At 40.5% G+C, this 11,575-nt stretch overlaps 1 protein-coding gene across 1 annotated transcript in view; it reads right to left on the bottom strand.

Annotated features, from left to right (window-relative positions):
* Nucleotides 1–1,951: 1,951 nt before the first annotated feature.
* The window catches only part of MXRA7 (matrix remodeling associated 7), a 44,256-nt gene continuing 34,632 nt past the window's right edge, over nucleotides 1,952–11,575 (bottom strand). The window contains exon 5 of the mRNA XM_019501598.1: nucleotides 1,952–4,510. Coding sequence (XP_019357143.1) covers nucleotides 4,396–4,510 — 115 coding nt within the window. The 3' untranslated portion in view covers nucleotides 1,952–4,395. The remainder of the gene's footprint in view (nucleotides 4,511–11,575) is intronic.

Genomic DNA, 11,575 nt, shown 5'->3' with positions numbered 1-11,575 from the left:
ATTCTAAATTTTTAGGGGTCCGCAAATGAAAAAAAGGTTGAGAATCACTGGTTTAGCTCTTTCCCTGGTCTAGCCTGGCTCTTGCATTTGTATTGCAATCAATTCTAGCAGCTACAGCTATAGAGCAAAGGCCCCGCTGTGTCAAGCGCTGCACAAACAACACCAGGGCACCTGCCTCAGAGACCTTATGCAGGCAAAGCCATGCGCAGTCAACCATTTTCTTTGCTGAAAATCCCCTTCTAAATATTATCATTCTGGGCTGGGGAAGTACTGTTTCTTGAACGAATTAAAAATACAGATCACTGAAGAAGATGATTTAACTGAGTCTGGTTTCTTTGAAAAGTAGGCCCAAAAAGTTTTAAGTTGGCAGTGCCTTTTGGCATTTCTGCTGCTCTTCCACATCAATACAGCAGTTCTGACTGTAATATCTGATTTGAAGAGTGGTAGGTTTAAAAAAAAAATTTGCACTATTGGGTCTTCAAGTTGTAAGTTAGAATTTTTGTGAAACTCCACCTCTTCAGTATTGTCTACACCCTGTAGCAAATTTTTGAGCAGGAAAAATTCAGCTCCTATTTGGCCAAATGGCTGCATTTTTTTGTTCAACTCACGAGGAAAAAAACCCCTTGTGACTATTCTAAATAAAAGAGACAGCAGAAAAAGTTATACCACTAAATACAAGTGTACAGTAACATTACTATTAAAATGCTAGTAACTTTCCTGGAGTAGACAAGCTCCTTTTTGACCAGGCAGAAGAAGTGAAAAGGAATCTTAGAATAAGTCAAAGAATGCTTTTGAGCGCACAGACAGACTTTCTATTTCCATTCATAATACAAACTACTATCAAATGTGTACAACAGGTTTATGTTTATTAAAGCTTTGTAAAGGTACACTGAGAAAGTATACCATTTTCCTCTCACGTTTGCTAGCTGAATCCTAACCCCAATGAGATCAAATGTTCAAAACCTTGCAATCCCCATGTTTCTTACACTCTTGGTACTTCTCGGAGAGATTCGAGTTTATTTTGTTTTTTCTCCACTGTGCTTAAACCTTCTCGGTGCCAGCAAGATTCTGAAAATCTGCTACTGTTGTGATGCACAACTAACATTTTTAACCAATCATATTGGCTGGCTATGAGCCTGGTTAGACATGGTAGGACTTCAAATCCCAGGAGACAAGCTCCAGATATGCTTCTACCACTGGTGCCATTAGTGGCAGTGCAGAGAGAGAGAGAGCGCTTCAGAAGGCCTCCTGGTCAGAAACAGCCCCAGTGTAGAGGAACACATAAAAAAAGCTTAGGAAATATTCCTGAAATGACATGAGACAGGGGTCTACACCACTTTCATTAAGGCCCTAATAAGACACCCCTGACCTCCAGTGAGACTTGAATCAGGCACCAGTTAAGGGGAGGTCACGTATCTGTACTAGAAATTACTCCACACGTTTCTTCTTCTGTACAAATCACTTAATATGGAAGGTTATAGGCTACGTACACATATCAATTAGCTTTTTTGTCCTCCTTATTTGCCCCAAAAATGTACTTGAAAACGTGGTAATTTTCAAACATGAAAATTAAGATTAAACCAGGATTTGATGGTAAAGCCAGCCCAAGTGTATAGTAAATACTCCTAGAGACATCTTCTATCTATCCACATTAAAACAGTTAGAAAGCAAAATGACTTCAAAAAAAAAGTATCTTATTGTGTTACAAAAGATATTGTAAAAGGGATGAGAGATACTTGGTTTCTCAAAGTCAAAAGACTAACAGGGAGAAATGTTTATCTTGCTGGAGATACTTCCCTGGCACTGTACCAGAAGATACTGGTTCAGTATCAGCAGTATAAACTTGGAAATTTTTCTTAATGCAGAGGAACTAACAGGATATCATAGGAGGGACTAGAGAACAGGTGCATACAAAATATATTCAGTTAAATCTGAAATGTCCTAATATTTCTTTTTTTTTTTTTTTTGATGAACCAAACATGTCAGCAGCTGCTCAGGATAGCAGACATCTCTGTCTGTCTCACAAGACAAAAGAATGATGCCAAGAGAAACATCAGCTCAAGATTCTTATCATGAAATAAAACACATTTGAAATGTCACCTAATTGGTGAATTCACTGAGTTTCCACAAAATACAGTTTCCAGCAAGATGCTCTATATCAGACAACACGTAATCCAAGTTGGGCAATTCCCTTAAAAATGAGTATATTTTTTCATAGCAGATTTATTGACCGATATGGATAAGGTTTGGTTTGTTATCTCACTGAACTTGTGTTGTATTTCTTCAGGCTGCTTAATTTTGAGTCACTCTGAAAAGCTAGAGAGTGAATGAAGAAGGAGAATAGCCTTAAAGGACATGAGAGACTGTCATTGACCCCTAATCCCAGTACTGACACATTAACTGGCTACTCTTAAAGAACTCTCTCATGTTCTTCTTGATGCTGATGTTCCTTTGCAACAGGTATTTGCAACTGCTGGCATCTGTGTTGGTGGCTCTTCTGTCCTGACAAATCCCACAGGGGCAAGGTTGAATGCACCATTTTGTGAGTGTTGAGCAGGAGAAGACGCACCATTTTCTGAGTGTTCCTAAGCTGTATTAACATTGCTGTATTCCTTACATAAAGGTCAGGATGATGAACAGAAGTACACAAATTATAACAAACAGCCCCATTGAACACCCAAGCTACACCATTCCCAACTTCAGACATTGATTCCTTTCTCCTCCATCATCCACTACACCGTCTGACCCCATCCTCTGTCACCCACTAATACCTTAGCTATATTTACAGTCTGCTCTCTCCAGTGCCATCTTGCAAGGAACTATACACCAACTTGCATGACAATATGCATCTTCTTGTGCCTCTCTTCTTCTTACCTCCAAACAAAGATTGTTAAAAAAAATAACCAGTATCTTTGTTCCACGTAAAAATTCTAATGGAATTTTTTCTGTTAGAATGGAATGGACGTGGCTTTTCTGCATCATGTAATGAGAAAAATTCAATTACCCTTAACTTTCTCATTGTAGAATAGGAAATTTTATGCCCCCTATTGTTTTTCCTCCAGGGAAGGTTATCTGCATGAGAGATGTTTCACGGAATGTTCTGTTCCAGCTCTCGGTGCATCTAGTTTGGACCCAGATTACAGGCACACGTGCCTGAAATTAGATACTAGATTATAAATACAGAATCTAGAAAGGCAGGACAATAGCAAAAATGCTTATAATGTTATTCACGTAACCATAATGGGCAGCTTCACCCTCCTTCAAAAATCACTGGTTCCATCTGCCAGAATTGTAAATTAGGCCTGTACTGTTGGAATTTGTAATGGCCATGACCCTGAACAAAAGGGTAACCTCCAATTTCATCATCATAAAATGTGTAGCAGCTGCTGTTTCACTGCAGTTTGAGTCCTTCAAATACTGACCTAATAGTAGAATGGGTGGAGAAACAATTATTTACATGTAGCAGAGAGAAGCAGTTAGCTGTGTTAATCTGAAGTCAGGCAGAAAGCAGGTAGAGTTGCACATTATAAGCTAACTGAACCAGAGATGCCTAAGCTTTCATGAACAAAAACATATTTTATCAGATCCTTTAATTATATATAATTAGCATAGAACTGCCAGTTTCACCAGGCTCTATGGGCTGAATTGTATCAACTGGCTAAAAAGAAGTGAAATGTTTCCTTGTAAGATGGGAGTGTTAAAGTGATGTTGTAGCTATGATGGTCCAGGAATCATGTGAGGCAAGAATGTTTCAGGGTGATATCTTTTATTGATATCTAACTGTGTAGCTGTGATAAGAGCTAGACAAGCTTTCAGAAGCATGACATTCCTCTAGAAACATTATCTAATTCTATCCCAACTATGCAGATCATCACCCTAAGAAATCCTTGCATCTCGCATAATTTCTGGACCATTATAGCTGTAACACCCTCTAATGCTACCATAATATGGAAGATATTGAAATCCACTGCTTACGAAGGAAAATCCACAACTTAAAGAAAAAAGAAGCCAGACTACACAGCAACATCCTTTCTAAGGCTCTGCAAGAAACATAACATCATCCCAAGGTGACTTGAAGAAGAATGTCTTGCATTCAAAAGCTTGTCTAACTATCTCAACTAACAATGCAGTAGGTCCAATAAAAAGTATCACCCCAAGAAAACCTGTTCTTTTAAGATGAAAATACAAACATTTCTGCTAGGAAAAAATCAGTAAAGAGAGAGAGAAATCACAGGACTTAGAAATATAAGAGAGGGCTGTACATTTTTGCAAACAATCTAGAATAGCAAACTGACTATGTACTTAGTGACACCTGTTCTTAGCATGACAGTTTCCAGTATCTTGAATGATGAGGCCTAAGACGGCAGTTGGGCACGGACTACAGCTTCATCAAGTCTATATATCATAAAGTCTCAGCTGTTCCTTCATGTCTCCTTCAGACATCTCTCCAAATGTGTCACTTTTTTCCTTCATGAGCCTGAAGATGGCAGCCAGCTGCTTTCTCTGAACCCTGTCAGGAAGAAAGGGACAATAGAAATAGCTATTCCCCAACAGGCACTCTGACCAGAGCAATGGAGTCAGGTGTGACATAAGGCTAAGGGCGGGGCTCACCTTTCAAGCCCGATCATGTTCAGCAAATCCATACATGATGAAATGAGCCAGACTGGGCCCAGAATCCTCAATCCTTCCTTTCTCTTTGCATTGTATTATCTGTCTTTTTAAAGCCACCAGCTTTATTCCCACCCTCACTGCCAAATTTGAGGCTATTTAGGATATACTTGGAGCTATTCCAGAATAACTATTCGAGAATAACAACTCTTAGGAGAATGCTTCATTTCAGTAGATCATAATCCACTGAAAATGGGTTCAACTAAATGTATTTCTATTCGGTAATCAAAGTATCCACACATGGAGTGATTCAGGAAGTGCTCCTGCATTTTTAAATTTATATTCTACCTTAATCCAAATTAACTTGCCAGCCCAGGGGCTTGTTTGTTTCTCAGTGGGCATGTCTATATGTTCATTAATGCACAGTGGTTACTGCACATTTAATTTACTACTTGTACTATGAAGCAATAAATAAATGCTCAGTAACCAGAGTTACTGCGCAGTAGCAAACACCTTTTAACTGATGCTACTGTGCAGTAGCCTGATAATACTGTACAGTAGAATATTAGCACTGTTCGTGCTGTGATGCTGCTGCACAGTATTATTAGGCTACTGCACTGCTAGCATCTCGTGTAGGTGTTCCCAGTGTTGAGTAACAGGCCCCCTTCAATTGTGACATACGGCCATATAGCAAATTCAGCAATGGCCTATTCAACATAGGCAGGTAGGAAATGCCATAACAGGTCAAACCAATTGGCCATCTGGGTCAGTTTTCCCCATCTTTGAAAATGGTCAGTACTAGATGCTTAAAGGAGAAGAAACAACAGAAGAAAGTTCCTTCCAACCTGAAGTGGTTAGTGGTTGACTTGTGTCTACTAGCACAAACACTGGTGTCTGTTCTAGGATTTTATTTGAGGAAGCTTAACTGCAGAAACTATTTTGTCCATAAATGTCTTTACATTCTCAAATGTTAACTTGGAAAGGCAAGATGGGAGTTAGTTCCAGGTTAGGAGTTAGTCCTAATCCTAGCATGTGAAATAAAGTTTTCTGTTACATGCATACGCAGAACCTTTGCCTTCCCTTTAAAAGTAACATCTCACTAGTTAAGGCTGGGTACAAGAGGGATGTATTCTCCCTGGAAGACTCCCGCCTACTGAGATCAGATAACATCTAGTTCCTACATCCAGTCCATGGCTCTTCTGGACTGGATTATAACTAAAGGGATGTACTCATCTCATAAACAGTAATGAGAGGAGCATGGCTTTCCTATCATCATACAAATGGAAAGCCTCATGCCCCATAAGACTGTGTCCAACAAACCCCAGGTTCTTAGAAATGCAGGTCCAGTGACTTTCAAGGAGGCAGAGCAAAACTGAATGCAGGTGGAACAGGCTGTTCAAAGAGGCTGGAAGACTCGGGCCCTGGCCTTCACCCCAACTTTCCAAAGATCCTCCCTTCTTCCCATAGCCAAGTCTCATGATAGAAAGTCACTCTCACTTTACTTGCCAACAAGGGCCTTCCTTACAAGCCAGCCATTTGGTGCCCCTTCCTAGTAGTAAAAATCTCCAGGGATTCCTCTCACTAGTTCCAGGTTTGGCAGCAGCTGAAACTGGCAGTGAGTGACTTTACGGCAAGCATATGCCTTGACATTTGCATTTTCCTTCAATTCAGGGTGTAGATCATAACTGGTTACATTGAGAAGCAGAGATGAAGTGCCAAAGTGTTCTAAGCTCTGTAGACAGATGGCAGGAACTCACAAGAAACATATATGTTTTTGCATGAAAATAATAATTTCAATGCAAAATACTAGTAGAGACAAGATATAGGCAGTTTTTACTTTGTAGCTGTCGATATCATCTTATCCCTGCCCCCTCCCAGTTCCTCATCTCACACCAGCCGTGAGATCAAGAACCAAGGGCAGAATGACAAAAGGATATTTTGGCAGTTGTTTTATTTTACAGTTGACATGCATTTCACTGCATCTTTAGATTAAATGTATAATCTATTAATGACCTGTGATCTTGTTTAAATCAAAATAAAATAGTGGCAAGTGTACAGACTGTGAAGTTGGGGACATGCTGAAACCATGGAAACTTAAATCCCTCAGGCTCAGAAATCCTGTTGGCTCTGACATACTTTTCTAACTTGCATAGAACACCCAGAGATGATCTTTTCTGCACAGATCTTCATATTTTAACTTCAGAACACCATTGGACACTGGAGGACACATCTCCAATCAATTTCAAAGAAATTCAGTATATGTTCTTTTCCTTATACAAACATATTTGAAATGAACTCCTGCTGAGAATAACAACAACAACAGTTCTGCCTCTCTTCCTCATTAGTCCAAGAAAATTAACAGGATGAAGCAAATTCAAGGTAACAAATTCAGGGAACAGCCTTCACTGACCAGCATTTTTCCCCAGAATAATTGCAGACAAATCTCAATCTATTTTTTTAATCCAGCATCAGTTGGTTCTCTCTCTCTCTGACAGAAAGGGCTCTCAAATCAAGGTTTCAATTTTAAGGTAGATAGAGATATACCATAATTACTCATGTAATAGCCACACATAGGTGTAGGATCCACACCCCTGAATAATACCTGAAAAACAAATTATCCATGTAATGGACATGTTCAAATGCATAAAAAAACCAGATTCAAATAGTACTTCTCTTAAAAAAGGGATACAATTTACTGAAGAAAGGAATGCACTGATGTGGGAAACCCATGCCACAGGGTACTTGAGTTCACCTCTGCATCAGTCTTGTCTGGATGATCATTGTAGTTGGGTGGATATTAGAACACAGAATCACAACTTCCATTCAGCACCGATACCTTCCTCAACTTTGTTCTAGGGTGTGCATAATGGCTGCACCCTAGTTTTTGGCAGCAATATTTCAGAAAAAAAGGTATAGGTATTATGCAAGTAAACGCAGTTTGTAAGAACTTGATGCCCCTGTGAAGTTACTCTCTATAGAGTTTATACAAAAAGAAATGACTGGGGAAGGGAGTGTTGGGAAGAGAATAGAAAAGTATCAGTAAAGTGTAATTGATCTGAAAGACAGAAAACGGCATCTTAGAGCTCCACATTTGTCAGTTCAGTTGTTCCAAATCAAATCTACTGGCATTTACCAGTAAAACAATACTTTTTACCCACCAGTTACATAGAAACAACTTGGAACTTGAAAGTTAAGCAGGGTTTCACTCTTCCCTGATCATTTAGACTAGGTTTGAGATACTCAAAGCAGGTTAAAGTCTTTCTGGAAGACGATGGGATGTGTACAGTTAGCTCCCTTAGGATCCTTTAAAAATCCCAGCCAAAGGTTTTCAAAAGGAACTAGTGGCTTTGGGTGTCTACTCACAGATACCTTAAATGGGCCTGAGTTTCAGAAAGTGCTGAGCATCCCCTATTTGAAAGTACAGGGCCTCTGTATGGAAGCACCCCAAATTATGTAACCATCACCCATGATCATTCTGACCAAATATTTTGGAACTGGAATTTACAACGCAGGCACAAAAATCTCTCTCATCCCTCCCAGCTGTATTAGCTCTGCATTGCTCAACCAGGAATAATGCAGAAATTGCTGGGGTGCTATTTTCAAAGGTCTCCAGCATTGGCCAAATTCTGTTCCCACCAAAGTCCAAGGGACTACAAGATGCTCCTTATGCGAGTAAGTGCATTAAGTTCTGATCCTCTGTCATTAAAGGCTTTATTCTGAATGCATTTAAAATTTACTGGGAAAGAGGTTATGCATTCTAGACAATTAACTTTTCACCGAACTTTGCGTTCTACTTTTCATCATAGCACCACCCTGTAAAAGCACCAGGATTCTTTTTGTTGACAAAAGAACCAGGTCTTGCTCCACATTTGACACAGCACCAAATGCTTATTGGGTATCAGCCCCAAGAAAGTATTTCCAGGAAGGGCAACAAAAGGGCTGACAGAGATGAGCCCCTGCTAGAGAGATCAACCACTGCTAGAGAGTCACCAGAACTACAAAAGGGAAGGAGCAAAAAAGCAAGGGGGGGGGGGGAACAAACAAACTACACAACCCCAATCCATATGAACTATTCAAAGGTTTATTGGACCAAACAAAGGCAATTTACAGTTTCAAGCCACCAGAATTACAGTCCTGTGTATAAGAGCCACCTTCAGATACAAAAAAAGTAAAAAATACCCAGAAAGCCATTTTCTTTTTGTTGAAGAAATAGTTTAACTCACTACCCCTAACAAAATCTGGGCTTGGCTATAGACTTTGCTTGCTCAATGTACATATTGCCATATAACTTAAACATATACGTATATAAGGCATTCTTTGCATAGTCACGTGCTTGGAACATCATATGTGCCAGCCAGCATGGAGAGAGAAGGCAGGAATGGTTGCTATGCTGAAGCAGAGTGTCCTTAGGTATCTAGGATTCATACATAATCCATTGAATATGCTAGCAGTTACTGGCTTGGAAAGGGCAATTTGGCTTCCTCTAAAGCTAAAGCTTCCTACAGTCCATTAAATAAGCCCTTTTTACAGACAAACATTCTCCAAAACCTAGGCACCACAAAGAACAACAGAGAAAATAGATTCAAGTATTGTCTGCATAGGAACAACAAAGCAGCCTGGGTTTTGATATGCTCGATGTTTTAGCTAAGAGGCAGCCTCCTCACAGAAAGAAGGGACACTCAAGAGGACAGGTTCCAACCTAGCCTGGTAGTTCTGCAGAACAGTAAGTGCTACCAGTAGAGAACAAGACCTTTTTCCCATGGAAGGACTTCCTGCAAAAGAACTTGATCTTACTTGTAATTTGATCTCTATGAAGCAGGCACTGATGCCCAGCAGTATGCATCATCTATACGTGACAGTTCAGGAGAGGTGCTCAGCCCTGGGTAAAGCAATTAAGTCACTGAGCCAGCAACAGCAACAGAAAAGAATGGAGAAGGGAATGGGACATCTCTTATGGCATCCCAAAAACTCACTGTAATCCAGAGGGAGCCCTCAGTCTCAGGGCCACTTCCTTACGTTTGTTTCTTTAAGGGACCAAAATAAGGAAAAGCAAATCCAAGCATTAACATTGTTAAGGAGGCACGGACCCCCCACAATGGAAGTCCCCACAAGTAGAAGAGCTAAAATATCAATGCTTTTCACTGCTCTGGTTTTCCCGATACCTAACCTAAAAGATCATCTCTCTGCAAAAATTATTAGAGCAAAATTAAGCCAGTCCAGCTACAGCCTGCGACCCTTCCCCTCAACCCACCTCCCACCCAAGAAAAAGTTTTACACAGTGTTTGAAATCAAAAGCTGTATTGTTCAAAGATAAAGAATGAGTTTGGTCCCTGGAGGAAGTGGGTTGAGAGTCTGATATAATGTGTGATCTTATCTAAGCTAACAGCTGACATTTAACCATTCCCTCTAAAGGGGAACTATGGGATTCAGACAGGGCAAACACAACATGATTAACGCAGCTAAACAGACTCATTGAATATTTGCTGTCCACTTTCGGTTCTGTTTGGGGGTCCTGGTCCCACATGAGGTCCCAAACCCCCAAACACAACTCCAGTCTGGCCCACTCCAGGGACCCAAGTAACAGGTTCTCCCCCAGCTTGATACCACAAGGAGTTATTTTGAAGAACCCAACTTCAGCCAAGGAGAAAGTCCCAAGTTTTGAGGGTTTACTGATTTTTTCTTGTGTGTGTTTGGTTGGTTTTGGTATCTCTCTCAAGCCTTTAAGATGCCAAGGGAAAAGCCTTTAGGAGGAGGCTAGGGACAACTTCATATAGTCTTCAGTTCTGCAAAGAGAAACAAGGAAAAAAAAAGAAGAGAAATCATTTCAGTCATTTCAGCTGTTGGGCAGGGTTAATTATTCATTACTTGTGTAACAAGCAAGGGAAGAGAACTCATTGTAGGAGCAGAGGCTAGGAAATGTTCTGGAAACACCAAAAGCCATTTTCAAACCTTAATGCCTCAGAAGCATGAGGTATTTTGCTTCATCCTTTGCAGCAAGGTAGTCTAAAACCTGAACAGAGTAAATTGAATGCATTTCCTCTTGTCTGGCACCAAATGCTATTCCAACCTTCCTAATTCACAAACCATGGGCTATGGCAGCTTCAAATAATTTGCAGCTACAGAATTAAACTGGTCCATAGTCCCACCCTGACCTTTCCAGAGGCCAAACAACCTGGAAAATCAGATTTGGCTGGATACTTCTCTGTACATACAATCCCACTGGAGGAAGCATGACTTGTGATGAAGACCTGGCTGCATGTTGATCTCACAAAAAGGGAAGAGGAATCTTTCAACAAATCCTACATCTTGTTCTAGCTTTATCTCCACCTTTTGTATTCAACAGGACATACAATTTGCAGGCACACCTTGGGTTCCATCTGTAAATACTACTGCTTTGCTTTTTATGGGAAGATCCTCAACACATCCCAGGGAAGCAGAGAATTATTAGACTCACTTTCTATGTGGGTAGATTGATGGACAGAGAGGGTAAATGACTCTCCCTGAGGTCTTTCATTGAATCACTGGCAAAGCCAAGGTTGGAAGATAGATCCTGGACATGCAACACACTGATACCAGGGGAACCTGCTCTTATACTGGTATGAACAAGAACAGACACACACTGTATAGTCTTACACCTGGGTAACTTACTAGAATCTGGTACAGTCACCTGGGAAAAACCTATAGTAAAACTATAGCTGTAAGTCGCATGTTTCTGCATCTATCTGGAGGTAGGCATTTATGCAGTGCAAACAGGCTACCACCTAGTGGTAACATGCTGCATCCACACACTGTGGAACACTTCAGAGCAGGCCAGGATAACTTCCAGGGGGCTTAGAAGATTAGGAAGTAAGTCCAAACAGGCCTACACACATGCTACCTTCACAGTCCTACATGAAGGACATCTAGTCTCAGCTGAAGCAGATCTCCAGATCTGTGCAACCCCCCCCCCCCACACACACACTTCTGA

The sequence above is a fragment of the Gavialis gangeticus genome, unplaced genomic scaffold (assembly GCF_001723915.1).
Source record: "Gavialis gangeticus isolate Ggan-Ray unplaced genomic scaffold, GavGan_comp1, whole genome shotgun sequence".
Lineage (NCBI taxonomy): Eukaryota > Metazoa > Chordata > Crocodylia > Gavialidae > Gavialis > Gavialis gangeticus.
This window is presented reverse-complemented; position numbering and strand designations above follow the sequence as displayed.